The sequence below is a fragment of the Scyliorhinus torazame genome, chromosome 15, assembly GCF_047496885.1.
Source record: "Scyliorhinus torazame isolate Kashiwa2021f chromosome 15, sScyTor2.1, whole genome shotgun sequence".
NCBI classification, from domain to species: Eukaryota; Metazoa; Chordata; class Chondrichthyes; order Carcharhiniformes; family Scyliorhinidae; genus Scyliorhinus; species Scyliorhinus torazame.
The window spans coordinates 184,299,374-184,316,106 of NC_092721.1; the positions used below are offsets into that span (position 1 = coordinate 184,299,374).

At 43.9% G+C, this 16,733-nt stretch overlaps 1 protein-coding gene across 13 annotated transcripts in view; it reads right to left on the reverse strand.

The window, feature by feature from the left end:
• The window catches only part of herc2 (HECT and RLD domain containing E3 ubiquitin protein ligase 2), a 344,572-nt gene extending 328,125 nt beyond the window's left edge, over nucleotides 1-16,447 (reverse strand). For 11 of the 13 annotated variants that reach the window (XM_072477236.1, XM_072477235.1, XM_072477230.1 and 8 more), the window contains exon 1: nucleotides 16,053-16,446. In XM_072477236.1, coding sequence (XP_072333337.1) covers nucleotides 16,053-16,124 — 72 coding nt within the window. In that variant the 5' untranslated portion in view covers nucleotides 16,125-16,446. Of the gene's footprint in view, nucleotides 1-16,052 lie in introns of all 13 variants that reach the window. The other 2 variants (XM_072477237.1, XM_072477227.1) reach the window with 1 other exon arrangement.
• Nucleotides 16,448-16,733: the final 286 nt, after the last annotated feature.

A 16,733-nucleotide genomic window follows, 5' to 3' on the forward strand; every position in this document is an offset into this window, starting at 1 on the left:
TCAAACAACAAGAAGGATATCTAAGCTGCAGCCATTAAAAACAAAACATATAAAAACATGGATTTAAGCTGCTAAGACGTGCTACTGAGGCGCACAGACCAAAGGTCCGAGGCTCAAACAAGTAGCATCACAATTGGCCACGGGAGGAGAAAAAGCCAATGTTTCTACTCTTTCCTAACATTTACATTTCCTGGGCATGCCTTTGAGATGTTTGGGTTCCTGCCGAGTATTTACAGAACCTAACCCAGGAGTTCCTCATAGTTCCCGTCGACCCAATTTCATAAGCAACTCTCCAATTCTGAAACTAACAGCCCCTAAACAAGGCCACATATTACAACACTACTTGATTGTTTTTAAAAGTGAGTCTCATGTTAATTTCACCTTCAATGCGAGGTCACCCCAAACAGACCTTCCCCTGTCCACCCCTCCAAGCATTCTCACAGGAACGTTTCCCTACCCCCCTAACCTACATGACACCCTGGTCCACTCCTCCATCACCTATAACACCCAGTCTCCTTCCCATGCAAGGGTGAGAGGTGCAATACCTGTCCTTTTTTACCTCATCCCTTCCCATCGCCCAAGACCCTTAACACTCCTTGAAGGTGAAACAGCAGCGATTTACTTGTTTTTTTGTCCATTTAGTACACTGATCTCATTGCTTCTCCTCCCCAATGTAGAGGAGACAGCACAGATTGGGTGATCTCTTTGCAGAATATCTGCATTCAGTTTGTAAGCACAACCCATGAGCTTCCCATCATTTGCCATTTTTGATGTCCGTCTCACTCTGACCTCAGCCTCATTAACTGTCTCAATGAAGCTCAAAGGAAACTCAAGGAACAGCAACCTCCTATTTTGATTTAGCACTTTATAGCATGCCAACAGATTCTCAAGTTCAACAATTTCAGCTCATAACTACTGCTCCCATGTATTCAGACAGGTGCTGACTCTGCCCCGGGTCCCACTCCATCACCCACCTCCCCTATGGTTCCTTCCTCCCCTCTTCACTTCTCCTACTCAAGTACCCATTTAAAACCTGCTACATCTGTAACATTTTCCAGTTCTGACAAAAATTCATAGACCTGAAATGTCAACTTTGTTTCTCTTTCACAGATGCTGCTGCCTTGCCTTGCTAAAGCAGTGGTTAAATCTTGCCTTTGAAGCAGTAGATTATGGGTACATGTTCCATTCCAAAGGCTTGAGCTCAAATCGGCTGACAGTCCGGCACAGTACCGAACTGTCAGAGGTGCTGTGTTTTGGGTGAGATGTTAAACTGCTAAACAGACCACTCTCTCAAGATCCCACAGCACTCATTTAAAAAGTGGCACGGGAACTATTCCCAGCAGCCTTTATCCCAGAAGAAACGTCACAATTACAGATGACTTGGCCATTATCACCTAGTTGTTTGTGGATGCTTTTGGGTGCAAATTGGCTGCCACATTTTGTTCATCACATCAGTAGCTACACTTTAATATTGCAGGAAAAAATAGGTGAAATACAGAAACATAGAAAATACGAGCAGGAGGAGGCCATTCAGCCCTTCAAGCCTGCTCTGCAAATCATTATGATGTCTGATCATCCAACTCAATAGCCAAATCCTAATTTCTCCCATATCCTTAGATCCCCTTCACCCAAGTGCTATATCTAACTGCTTCTTGAAAATATACAATATTTGGCCTCAACTACTTCCTGTGGTAATGAATTCCTGAGGCGAATCACTCTCTGGGTGAAGTAATTTCTCCTCACCCCTGTCCTAAATAGTCTACTCTGCATCCTCAAACTGTGACCCCTGGTTCTGGACACCCCCACCATCGGGAACATCCTTCTTGCATCTATCCTGTCCAGTCCTGTTAGAATTTTATAGGTTTCTATGAGATACTCCCTCATGGTTCTGAACTCAAACAAATAGAATCCTAAGCGATTCAATCTCTCCTTATACATCAGTTCCACCATATCAGGAATCAATCTGGTAAGCCTTCGCTGCACTCCCTCTCGAGCAAGAACATCCTTCATCAGATGAGGAGACCAAAACGGCACACAATATTCCAGGTGTGCAGGCCCTATATAATTGCAGCAAGACATCCCTGCTCTTGTACTCGAATCCTCTCACTATGAAGGCCAACATGCCATTTGCTGCCTTTATCTCCTGCATACTTACCTTCAGACTGGTGTATGAGGTCATCCCTCTGCCTTCTTCTTTTTGCTACTGAAGTGGATAAACTCACGCTTATCAAAATTATACTGATCTGCCATTAATTTGCCCACTCACTCAACTTGTCCAAATCACACTGAAAGGTCTGCATCCTCCTCACAGCTCACCCTTCCCATCCAACTTTGTGTTATCTGCAAATTTGGAGATATTACATTTTGTTCCACAATAGCACAGTGGGTAGCACTGTTGCTTCACAGCATCAGGGACCTGGGTTCGATTCCCAGTTTGCGTCATTGTCTGTGCAGAGTCTGCACGTTCTCCCCATGTCTGCATGGGTTTCCTCTGGGTGCTCCAGTTTCCTCCCACAAGTCCCGAAAGACTTGTTTGTTCGGTGAATTGGGCATTTGGAATTCTTCCTCAGTGTACCCAAACAGGCGCCATAGTGTGGCAACTAGGGGATTTTCACAGTAACTTCATTGCAGTGTTAATGTAAGCCTACTTGTGAACCAATAAAGATTATTATTAATATATATTGTGACTAGCTGGGGTCCCAGCACCAACCCCGGTGGTACTCCACTAGTCACTGCCTGCCATTTGGAAAAAGACCAGTTAACCTTCTTTGAAACAATCTTGGCACCATAAATGCACAGGAAAAAATCTTAATTACTTTGTAAGAAATTCAGTTAAGTATAAGAATGGCAAACTCTCAAGATTATTCTCAAGACTATTTAAGTGGAAAATTATAAAATTGGAATTTTTACTAATACTTGCTTTTAAATCTGTCCAAGTAAAACAAACTTGCCTTAGCATTTGCAGTGGCAGACACTGTTGATCAATATTATCGAAGGATACTGTGCCAAGAGAACCACAGGAGGAAAGCATCCTCTTGACCTGGTGTAACTGAATGACAGAAAAATGTAGAAGAAATGGAAGCATAGCACCAAAAAAACAAGTCCTGCAAATCAGAAATACCAAAAAACAGGAGAATTGGCAACAATCTTCAGCCAGAAGTGCCTAGTGTATGGTCCATCTTGATCACCTGCTGAGATGCCAGTCGATTCGATTTATTCCATGTGGTAACAAGAAACGGGTTGAAGGCACTGGATACCACAAAGGTTGTGGACCCTGAAAATCCCAGCAACAATGCAGAAATAGCTGCACCCCAGTACAGCTTCTGACTGGCATCTACCCAACAATGTAAAGACTTGCCCAGGTATGTCCAGCAGGACAAATCTAATCTGGCCAACTACTGCCCTATCAGTCTACTATCAATCATCTGCAAAGTGATGGATGATGACGTCGACACTGCTATCAAGCAGCACTTTTGGGGCCGGTTTAGCTCAGTTGGCTGGACAGCTGGTTTGTGATGCAGAGTGAGGCCAACTGAGCGGGTTCAATTCTCATACCGGGTGAGGTTATTCTTGAAGGCTCACCTTCTCAACTTCATGCCTCGTCGAGGTTTGGTGATCCTCAGGTTAAACTACCACCAGTCAGTTCTCCCCCTCAAAGGGAAAATCAACCTATGGTCATCGGGGACTATGGAGACTTTACTTTGCTTTACACTGCAATGATCTGCTCACTGATGCTCAGTTTGGGTTTCACCAGGGCATTACAGCCTTGTTCCAAATGTGAACAGAAGAGTTGAACTCCAGAGGTGAGTGACAGTGACTGTTCTTAACACCAATGCTGCAATTGATCAAGCGCGGCATCAAAGAGCCCCAGCAAAACTGAAGTCAATGGGAATCGGGGAAAGCCAAGTAGGACTCTAGTTGGAGTCATACTGAGCACAAAGAAAGATAGCTGTGGTTGTTGGAGGTTCATCATCTTAGTCCCAGGGTATCACTGCAGAAATTCCTCAGGGTAATGCCCTAGGTCCAACCACCTTCAGCTGCTTCATTAATGACCTTCCCTCCATCAAAAGTAGAAGTGAGGATGTTGGCTGATGATTACACAATGTTGAGCATCATTCATGACTCCTCAGATACTGAAGCAGCCCATGTCCATATGCAACAAGACCAGGACAATATGTGGGCTTGGGTTGAAAAGCAGCAAGTAACATTACACTGAAGGATAAGCAAGGGAAGCTATGTGTGGAGCCAGAGGAAATGGGCGAGGTACTAAATGAATACTTTGCATGAGTATTCACCAAAGAGAAGGAATTGGTAGATGTTGAGTCTGGAGACGGGTGTGTAGATAGCCTGGGTCACATTGAGATCCAAAAAGACGAGGTGTTGGGCGTCTTAAAAAATATTAAGGTAGATAAGTCCCCAGGGCCTGATGGGATCTACCCCAGAATACTGAAGGAGGCTGGAGAGGAAATTGCTGAGGCCTTGACAGAAATCTTTGGATCCTCACTGTCTTCAGGTGATGTCCCGGAGGACTGGAGAATAGCCAATGTTGTTCCTCTGTTTAAGAAGGGTAGCAAGGATAATCCAGGGAACTACAGGCCGGTGAGCCTTACTTCAGTGGTAGGGAAATTACTGGAGAGAATTCTTTGAGACAGGATCTACTCCCATTTGGAAGCAAATGGACATATTAGTGAGAGGCAGCATGGTTTTGTGAAGGGGAGGTCATGTCTCACTAACTTGATAGAGTTTTTCGAGGAGGTCACAAAGATGATTGATGCAGGCAGGGCAGTGGATGTTGTCTATATGGATTTCAGTAAGGCCTTTGACAAGGTCCCTCACGGTAGACTAGTACAAAAGGTGAAGTCACACGGGATCAGGGGTGAGCTGGCAAGGTAGATACAGAACTAGCTAGGTCATAGGAGGCAGAGAGTAGCAATGGAAGGATGCTTTTCTAATTGGAGGGCTGTGACCAGTGGTGTTCCGCAGGGATCTGTGCTGGGACCTTTGCTGTTTGTAGTATATATAAATGATTTGGAGGAAAATGTAACTGGTCTGATTAGTAAGTTTGCAGACGACACAAAGGTTAGTGGAATTGCGGATAGCGATGAGGACTGTCAGAGGATACAGCAGGATTTAGATTGTTTGGAGACATGGGCGGAGAGATGGCAGATGGAGTTTAATCCGGACAAATGTGAGGTAATGCATTTTGGAAGGTCTAATGCAGGTAGGGAATATACAGTGAATGGTAGAACCCTCAAGAGTATTGAAAGTCAGAGAGATCTAGGTGTACAGGTCCACAGGTCACTGAAAGGGGCGACACAGGTGGAGAAGGTCGTCAAGAAGGCATGCTTGCCTTCATTGGCCGGGGCATTGAGTATAAGATTTGGCAAGTCATGTTGCAGCTGTGTAGAACGTTAGGCCACACGGAGTATAGCGTTCAATTCTGGTCGCCACACTACCAGAAGGATGTAGAGGTTTTAGAGAGGGTGCAGAAGAGATTTACCAGAATATTGCCTGGTATGGAGGGCATTAGCTATGAGGAGCAGTTGAATAAACTCGGTTTGTTCTCACTGGAACGACGGAGGTTGAGGGGCGACCTGATAGAGGTCTACAAAATTATGAGGGGCATAGACAGAGTGGATAGTCAGAGGCTTTTCCCCAGGGTAGAGGGGTCAATTACTAGGGGGCATAGGTTTAAGGTGAGAGGGGCAAGGTTTAGAGTAGATGTACGAGGCAAGTTTTTTACGCAGAGGGTAGTGGGTGCCTGGAACTCGCTACCGGAGGAGGTGGTGGAAGCAGGGACAATAGTGACATTTAAGGGGCATCTTGACAAATACATGAATAGGATGGGAATAGAGGGATACGGACCCAGGAAGTGTAGAAGATTGTAGTTTAGTCGGGCAGCATGGTCGGCATGGGCTTGGAGGGCCGAAGGGCCTGTTCCTGTGCTGTACATTTCTTTGTTCACACAAGTGCCAGGCAATAACCATCTCCAACAAAAGAGAATCAAACTTTCAGCCCATGACATTACCATAGCTGAACCCCCATTTTCATCCTTGGGGTTACCATTACTCAGAAATTGAACTGGATTAGCCACATAAATACTGTGGCTACAAAAGCAGGTTAGAGGTTGGGATTTTTGCAACAAGTAACTCACCTCCCGATTCCCTAAAGCCTCTTCACCATCTACTAGATGTAAGTAAGGAGTGTGATCAAATACTCAGCATTTGCCTTGATGAATGCAGCTCCAACAACACTGAACTTTGAATATATGCAAGAGGCGGCTAGATATAGCACTTGGGGGGAATGGGATCAAAGGCTATGGGGAGAAACCAGGATTAGGCTATTAAGTTGGATGATCAGCCATGATTGTGAGGAATGGCGGAGCAGGCTCGAAGGGCCAAAATGCCTCCTCCTGCTCCTATCTTCTATGTATCTATGAAGCTTGACACCACCCAGGACAAAGCAGCCCAGTTGATAGCACACCATCTACCAACTTAAACATTCCCAGTGGCAGCAGTGCGCACTATCTACAAGAAGCACTGCAGAAACGCACCGAACAGTACCTTCCAAACCTCTTCCATCTAGAAGGACAAAGGCAGCAGATGCAAGTTACCCTCCAAGCTGCCACTATCCTGTCTTGGGAGTTTTATCGTTGTTCCTTCACTGTTGTCGGATCAATATCCTGGAACTCTCTTCCAAATAGCAGTGTGGGTGTACCTGCACCAGATGGATTGTAGTGGTTCAAGAAGCAGGCTCACCACTATCTTCTCAAGGGCAATTAGAGATGGGCAACAAAGGCCAATCATGTCCACTTCCCATAAAATAATTAAAAGTGATATGTTTGGCTCCTTTTTAAGGGCAATGAAATATGGCAGCAAATATGTCCAACTTTAGTTCAGAACAAGTGGAGCATCTCTGGAACACAAAAGTGTGTCACTGAATAAAAACACTCACGAGGCAAGGGCAACCCTTGGAGAAAGGGTGCATTAGGAACAATATAATAGAAGATGTGCAATAACGCAACAGGGACAAAAGGAGACCAGGAAAAGGCAATAGCAGCTAGGGTTAAGCACAACAGGAAGTTATCAAGTGCAGAAGAAGCACAAGCCATAAAATACACATTATCACAAGGGAAGATAACAGCAGCATGCCCTTTTGTCAACATATCCTCGGTTCAATCAATGGCTTCCCCATGTGGAACAGAAGTCCCAGGCAGACTAAACGACTCAAAATCAATAAATCATATTGGACGAATAACAGTTATCCCAAAGTGCTGAGGTAGACAAGAAAAGAAAAATGCGAGGCATCAAGAATTATTGGGGGAGTCAATGGACATTGGGAAGATATCACTTGAATTGAAAACAAATTAATGTGGTTCCCATATTTAAAGAAGGTGACCAAACACATATGCACCCACAGACCCATCAGCTTGTGACAATACAGTACAACTATTGAAAATGTTGCAATAATTCACATAGCAATCTACTCCAAAATACGTTATCCACCACTGGGGTTAGTGAGATTAGTCCCCCAATAAAGTGAACAGTAAGACTACTGCATCATGCATACAAAAAAATCAAAATCATGGATTTTCTCCAAGCCTCCATCTTTAATCATTATTATTGCTTCAGAGTCTCTTGCAGACTCAATTTGTTGCTAAAGTGCATTAGTCATTCAATAAACGTTGTGTATCTTTGTTATACAGCTCAATTAATTCACAATTGAAATGGGCTGATGACAACTTATGTACGTTATGACAAAGCTTCCAGCTCTTATACAGCCCTAAATAGCCAACGTGCCTAAATGTGTTAAAAGTGACATCTTTGCAATTAACTGCAATGCAATGACAAATGGTCAGTGCATTTGCCTGACACAGGGGGCTGCCTGAAGCAAGCATAAAGCGGTGGGGCTGCATTCTCATTTATTCATTATTCACTCTATTTCTACATGGAATAACTCATTTAAAAAGTATCGATTGTGTAACTCCAAGCTGCTTTGAGCAACTTTGAAAAAAATCAGACGCACCTCAATAAAAAACTAAAGCCATGTGGCAACGTGATGTATGTGGACACCTCCAAACCACAAGCCCCGTCAATCTAGCCAATAAATCTTGGGCAATTTCTGTATTATTTTCTTTCTTCTCCTTGATATTTCATTTGAATTTGATGGAGCTGGAAGCTTTGAAGAAGCTATGCTTACCACTACATCCTCTTTCCAGGATGCATTCCAAATTATAATCTGCTAGCATCAGTAGATTGAGATACGCATGAGCAATTAATGGGCACATTGGGGTGACCTGACAAGTTTGGATAGTCCTCCCATATGCAGAGTGCCTTTAATTAGAATATTAGGTCATTTGGATACTTTGTTTTGGGATTGGGTATGAGCAGGATAAAGAGAAATGAAAATTGCACAAGTTTCTTCTTCAAGCAATGATCGAGATATTCGCTGTTACATTCAGCCTGATCCTCAGAGACAATTACTTACTTATGTAATAGAGAAGACCTCCTCTCTTCGTACCTCTCACTTCCCATCTGTACCAACCCTCCCCCACAACTATACCTCATATTTAGCCAAGATGCTAAATAGGGGCTGGTTTAGCACAGGGCTAAATAGCTGGCTTTTAAAGCAGACCGAGGCAGGCCAACAGCACATACCAGCCTCCCCGAACAGGCGTCAGAATGTGACCACTAGGGGCTTTTCACAGTAACTTCATTTGAAGCCTACTTGTGATAACAAGCGATTTTCATTTCAAGATGCATTAATATGCTAAATTATAGGCCTGGATTCTCCGTTATTGGGACTATGTCCCCACGCCGGCGTCAAAACTGTGGAGTTTCACGCCAGAAACACTGGCATGAAAGGGCCACAAATACCTAGCCCTGCAGGGGCCCAGCAGGGACCCTGCATAGATCCAGCAGCTTTTGCTGCAGATACGGTCCCCGCACGTCCGGGTCACGGGCCCCGCGCACTTCTGGTCGGAGACCGCATATGTTCACGGCGGCGGCCTCCATGGCGGACTCAGACCGCGGAGCTGGACTCTAAAAAGAACACCCCCGATCGGCCGCGCGCCCAACATTTCCCAGCCACCTACAAGGCCCTCCGATCGGCCCGCCCCCGACCAAGGCGGCCGCGGACTGAGTCAACAGCCGCCACGCGAATATCCCGACCGGCTTGACCATATTAGATCCACGCCGTCAGGACTTGGGCCGGTGGGGGGGCGGAGAATGGCGGAGCAGGCCTTGGCAATGGCCCCAGGTAGGTCCTAGGCTGCGCAGGATTTCGAGGCCCGCAGAATCGGGGAACCGGCACCGGTCCTAATTCCTTGCAGGAAAATGGATTCTCCACCCCCGTGCCCGCCGCGATTTCGGCGTTGGGGTGCGGAGAATCCAGCCCATGGTCTACAAAACAACGGCAAGCGCCAGACTCTAACTGACGGAGAGGATGCTTCCAAATAGCGTGACTCACACCTTGAAAACATTGCACCATGCTTTACAGACAATACTTTTGAACAACGATGTAGCATCCAAGCAGCAGAGTTTTAGATTAACTCAAGTTTATGGAGGGTAGAAGATGGAGGGCTAGCCAGGAAAATAGTGGAATGGGCATGTCCAGAGATAACAAAGGAATGATGTTTTCAGCAGATGTGCTGAGGCAGGGGCGTAATTGGACAGTGTTACGGATGTGGAATAAGGCAGTCTCGGTGATGGAGTGGATATGTGGTCAAAAGCTAATCTCAGCTTTAAATAACTCCCTAAATTAGCCAATGCTCTTGTTCCGCCTCATTTAGCTAATAGGGGTGGAGCTCACCCTATAAATGTCAATATGGAACAAGCAGTGTGATAAATCAGAGACAGTGACAGCGTCGATAGTGGTAGTGGTGGGTGTCATCGGTGTCTCTGCGGAATGAGACAATGCATTTCCGAGCAACCTATTTGCACACAGCAAAACTCCACAGACAATTAGATGAATGAACGACTAACTCATTTTTTTGTCTGGCATTGGATGATTACCATCGGATAAGAGACGAATCCTCTCCAAATTGTTTTGTAGGATAATTTACGTACAACTGAAACATCAAATGGGAGACTCCACCTGCCACCATCAGTACAATACACGCTCACCATTGTACTTGTCAGAATGCATGGTCAAGTCTCAGTCAAGCTTAAACTCATGGAGTTCTGAAGAAGTCACAGCAGACTTGAAACGTTAACTCTGTCGCTCTCTCCACAAATGCTGCCAGGCCTGCTCAGTTGTTCCCGCAAGTTATCTTTTTATTTTGACCCAGTGGTCTTTTGATTCAAAGGTAACAGTGATCTGAAGCCCAAAAGCATTTTTTATGGGCTTGTTTACAACATGTAGAACACTATTTCTTCCTGTAACTTTTGCTGACTTTTTTAAAAATCCACCATCAGTATGTTCACTATTCCAAGGATTCCAGTAAGCTTTGGAAAGCATTCTGGAAAAACAACAATACATCAACCAAGGCTTATCTCTCCAGACCAGGCCACAAAACAATTTTGGGATGTTTCTCTAGTTTATTGGCACTATATTAAAACGTACAAGTATTCTCAAGAAAAGCCGGAAATTCATTTAAGGGGCTAACATTCAGCTACGGGTCTCAGATAAATTGAGACTGAAGTAAACCCACAAGCTTAATGCTAACACTTGTACAGTAAAATTCGGCATCCTTTTACAACTGGTCTGGAATGGAGCCAGATCCCCAGGCCTGATAAAATGCAGTTTACAGGCAAGACAACAGGCCAGACTCACATCAACAGTCACAAAAATATCTGGCAGGGACTTTGGAATAGTTAGATATAATTTTGCCATTCCTTCTCGGATTCGGTTGTCACTTTTCAGATATAAACAGAAATTGGCCAAAAGGCCGAAGTTAAATATTTAAATCCCTCGCTCTGCAATTGAGTTTCCTTTCACAACCTGCAAGTCGACAATTTAAGTAGCTGACAATGTGAAATAGGAAATGCAAGCTCACAGAGAACATAATTGAACTGGACTAGTTAAATTGTAGGCCTCACATAATCGCAATAGCTCACCAAAAGTTCGAAGGAGAAAAAAAAACATGCAGTGTTTGCTTAAGCTGCAGTTGCTCAATAGCTCAGTTTTTGGAAGGGCGTTATTTCGTTACACCAGAATAGTAGAGTCGATTTGCTTAAAGATTGAACTATGTTAAACTAAGCACAATTGAGCTGTGATGGCATACAAATAAAAGATGTATTTATTAAAACTATTATATTTCCAATAAGGATTTCTCTTTCAAGCAAACTTGGAAGTCCTTCAAGATTTCCTTGCCATATATCTCTCAAAATAGTTAGATTCTCTCTCGTAAATTTAACCATGAATCACAACAGATTGACATTATATTGGGGGCGCATTCCATTTCCTTCTTCCCATACGCAATGGGCAGCTCAATAGCAGCGGACAACTTCGGCAATGTTAGGCCCTGACAAGCTGTCCAAGAGGACCGAGGGTCACCTGCGCAGCTCCGAACCTCAAAGCTGCAGGTCAACCTCCCAACTGTACTCAGCAGTCTGTGACATCCTTGAAAAAGTGTTTTGCAAGCCAGCACAGCCAATGAGCAATCCTATAGGATAGATTCATGAACATGTATGTGAAGAAAATGTAAAAGAAAAATACTGGTGAAATCCTGAAAGTAGCTCTTGCGTATGAATCAGTAGCATACTCATTTCAGTTAGAATTTAAAGCCCATCATGGAAGCTTGTGAAGACAAAATATTTCAGATACAATAAAGACACTTCCTCATTTTTTGAGTTAGCCTGGCTGGAATTCACAGAAACATCGGCCGCATTATTTAAATACAACATTTTTTACCTGAACAGTTTCCACCAAGATACCTCAAGAGGGAAAACAAATCACATACTGCACATGCAGTTGAAAGATCATTAACTGTTTAAAAATAAAACTCTCCCTACACAAGGCCAAGAAAGAGAGGCAAAACAACCAGTAAAAGTATCTGTACAGTTTAAACAAAATAAAAAGATGGGCTCAGGAAACTAATACCAACAGGGACTAGATCTCAGTTCAGTATATCAAATACTTTTTAAATGTATGACTGCATTCCTAGTTACCATTAAAGATTTCTCAAAGCACAAATTTTGGCATAGCAAATGCAATAGCGGCACAGTGGTTAGCACTGCTCCCTCACAGTGCCAGGGGGCGGGTTCAATTCCATCTGCACTTTCTCCCAGTGTCTGCCCGGGTTTCCTCCGGGTGCTCAGTTTCCTCCCACAGTCCAAAAATGTACAGATTAGCTGGATTGCCCTTGCTAAATTACCCCCTAGTATCCAGAGATGTGCAGGTTGGGTGGGAATGGGATGAGGGAGTGGGCCCACATGAGGTGCTCTTTCAGAGGGTCAGTGCTGACACGATGGGCCAAATGGCCTCCTTCTGCACTGTAGCGATTCTATGAACAGATTATACAAACTGACTTGTGTGTGGGGCGCATTAAGAGACAAAGTAATCCTTGTGGGAAGCAACTGAGCAGGTCAAAGGCTATCCACAGCCAAGTAATGGTTAACCATATACTTGGGGTGCTTCGTACAATGGGCTGAGTTCAGGTGATGGCACTGTCTTGCTTACAATTCACAATACAAGAACAGAGCAACAAATAAGAAGTGTAAGAAGATGTGACTGGAAAACAAGTCAAGGAGCAAATTTTTCAAAAACTTTTGAATGAGGGGTAAATTGTGGAAAGATGGGGGTGCTTTAGGAAGCGTTTCAGTTTTCCAAGGAAATCTGTCCACTTCAAACACTGCTTTCATATTTAAATCGAATACCATCAAATTTTAAGCAAAGCTTTATTTTTAACTTTCTACAAAAAGTTAGAAGTTTGGAAGAGAGGTCCTTTTTTTAAAAATGTTCCACCTCAGATTGACAACAGGTTCTATGGTCTCAATATTTTTTGCTTTGCAAATCAGTCGAGGAAAAAAAAAAATCACATCACTACAGTTGAATCTGTTCCATCTCCTTACAATCAGGTCAAAATATAATCAACATTCTTTTCTGAATCTTACAAAGGATCAGCGAACTTCACTTTGCAGGACCATTTATGCTGTTTTGCATCAAAATGGAGCAACAAAAACATTTACTGTGATAGGGTAATTCTGTTGAAATTCTACAAGAAAGATACACAAGTTGGTCTATTAATGGGTTCTGATGAAACTCACGGGTCACTACAGCTAGACTGCAAACAGAAAAGGATCGTTTGGAGCAAAAAATAATTTGCTCAAAATTCCTTTCTGTAAGTGTTTGTTTCTTTAAACAATGGCTATTCCAAACAAAACAATAATCAAGGTCATGTTTTAAAATTCATCGATATATATTTAAAACAGTTTATTTACACCAGGTTTGTAAAGCAAAATTAACAAAGCGTGACAATATCATGGTCATTTCTCAGTAAAATCTACAAATGGTTAATCAAATCAATGTAGCCGACATTTTCTGAACCTCTGTAATGCATCAGCTAATGCCCCCACAGATTCCACCCTTCCCCATATTACAATCTCAGACTGAACCAAACATCACTCACCCATCCAGTCATCACCAACCATTGTGTATTTCCACATCAATCTCAGGTCCCACCACCGAAATGCACATCCATACCCTGCTCATTTCAAGGTGCAATTCCCTCAAGGATCTATCTCATTGTTTATCCACTATAGACCAGTCTACTTCACCTCAACCCCAAGATCCACTTCCATTGACATCCTCGAGTTCCACCACCTATCATTGTTGTTCCACCATTCAATGGCTTCACTCCAGATCTTTCAAACTTATTTTCCAGTTTACATCCTCCAGACATCACCTGTAATCACCACTCTTTTCGCCTCACCCCCCCATATCCTCTACATCATGGCCCTGGCATTATAGACGGAATGGTGGAAAGCACTACTGCCTCACAGCAACAGGGACCCGGGTTCAATTCCGGCCTTGGGTGACTGTGTGGAGTTTGCACATTCTCCCAAGAGTCTGCGTGGGCTTCCTCCAGGTACAGTCCAAAGATGTGCAGGTTAGGAGGATTGGTCATGCTAAATTGCCCCTTGGTGTCCAAGGATATGCAGGTTAGGTGGGGTTGTGGGAATAGGATGGGGGTGTGGGCCTAGATAGGATACTCTTTCAGAGGATCGGTGCAGACCCGATGGGCCAAATAACCTCCTTCCGCACTGTAGGGATTCTATGGATGGCCCTGCACTCTAAAGCACTATTCCTAAACCACCCCCATCTTTCCACAATATACCCACCTTCAAAAGTTTTTGAAAAATTTGCTCTTTGACTTGTCTTTCAGTCACATATCCTTGCAAGTCTTCCAATTCCTACTCTGCATCCAATCCCTCTTTCTTGGGATATTCTGCTGCATTAATTAGCCGATACATTCAGTGACTGTTGCAGAATAGAAACTGTTCATAAAATCCCCAAATTACAATAGATGCAAAGAAAATAACAGCAGGCCATTTGGCCCTTCAAGCCAGCTCCACCATTCAATATAATCATGGCTGATTCTCGATCTCAACGCCATAGGCCCAGACTTTCCCCATACCCCTTTTCACGTTTGCAGCTATTCCCGCATCATAGGACTGCTTGTAGCGAGTGGGGGCTAAAACAAGGGGACACAGATCACAAGTGAACATGCATCAGAAATGTCTTCTTTTTTTTTTACACATTGGATTGTAAGACTGCAAGCATTACCAAAATTAGTGAAACAGAGCCCCTGCCAAAATTTAAAAAAATAGGTTACATAAATCATTGATGGAAAGAGGAATAAGAAATATATGGTAACATGGTGGACGCATGGAATTAGGATTAACAGCATAGCCTGATTAGGCCAAAACAACTTTCTTCCATGTTGCAAATTCCAGCGTGCATCATTCTGTCTTGCAGACAGGAGCTATTCTCGCATCTCTCCCTTCTCCCTGCTCTAACTAAATGCCAGAAAGTACATTCAAGACAGCAATATTTTTCAAGAAGGAAGGCACATAAGAGAAAATAAGCTCACACTTCAATTAGAATTATATGGGAATAGCATTTCAGCCAATGGCCTTTCTTCTATTGGTACAATTGTGTTTAAAATTCAGATACATGGGAAAGAGCAAGTACACATCTCTACCTTAATATTACATAGCAAAGTAATCTGTAACACATGTTACATCACTACTCAGTATTTTGAATTTCTCATTTTTCCCATCACAAATTCACTCTTTACCTCAGTCATATTGACCATAGGTCCCTCCCCTCCCCCACAAAGTAAGGAACCCACCAACAGAATACATTCTGAATGTTATTCAATGCATACAAATAATTCAACAGAATGAATATACCTTCCACAAAATGTCGTATAAAGAGGTTAAACCGGTGAATTATAGTTCTACGAAAGATGGTTTATTTTAAAAACGGTACCTTGCTGCCTCCCATTCATGAAGGACTAGTTAAAACCTAAAGGAGATTAAGATAACATATGGCAACTGATATTTTGTTGATATTAATGCAATTCCTTAAATATCCTTTGCTTGAGTGAAAGTACATAGTGATCTTTTAAATACAGTATAATGTTTCACTACTGGTAACTGCCTGCAATGTATGATGATACACACCCCAAAGCTGAGGCCAACTAAACTCAGAACAATAAGAGCCTATACAGGATAATATAAGTGCACATATGTTATACATATAAATTTTAAATCCTCCCGATCACTATTTATATTCCCATCATTGGAGCAGACAGGAGCAAGGTAGAGGAAAGTGGGAGGGGGAGATTTGGTAAAAAGGAGAAAAGAACCATCCAAATACATGGCTGCCAGTCTGCAGAAGAGACTAAAAATATGATCACGCTGCATTAATCTGCATCCCTCACCCACCCAACCAAATTCACACACATCACCCCATTAGCCTTACTCTCCTTAATCTGCATCCCTGGACCTGGGTGGGGGTTAGGTATCATCACAGTTATATTAACCTACTTTACAGATTCCACCCGCCACTTATACTGGAAATAATTATCTAATTATTTTTAATACCTGCAAATCCGTCTTCAGCCACTTCGAGTCGAAACGAGCCTGTGCTGCCAGGCAGAAACACTGGAAAGGCATCTTCCCACCTCAGGTCCTCCAGGAGATTCAATGGCAAGAGAGGGTGAAGGGAGCAGGGGAGGGAAACAACCGCATTGGATTAAATGGAGACGCCAAGGGGGCCGAATCGCTCCAGCTTCACCCTGTGTGCATCAGTGCCTGCGCAGGCTCTGGGCCTAGCCCTTGCGGTGATCAGACAGCCGGCCGGCCTCCTCCTCCGCCGCCGCCATACCGTTAAATCCCGGTTTCTTCCTGCCTCGGCTGCCTCTCCCTCTGTGTGTGTGTGCGCGCTCTCACAGCAGCCTTCGCTGCAGGAAACGAAGATCAACCAAACCTGAAGGCGACGGCCATTAGCAACAGCGCGGTGACGTCACGGTGGTTGACAGCTCTCCCGGCCAATCGGAGGCGGGCCGCCGCCGCCGGCGTATTGGCTAATCGGCTTCGGCCTTGGGAGTGCAGAGGCGGGACTTCTTGCCGCGCATGCGCGCCGGTTTGATTGACGGACTCGGCGGCGGCGGCCATTCGGAGTGAGTTCGCTGTCCTCTGGCGAGAAAAGGCCACTTTTTTCCTCTTCTAATTTCTCTTTGAAGTATAATTTAAAGTCTGGGATTCCCTTATCCCTGGCTACCG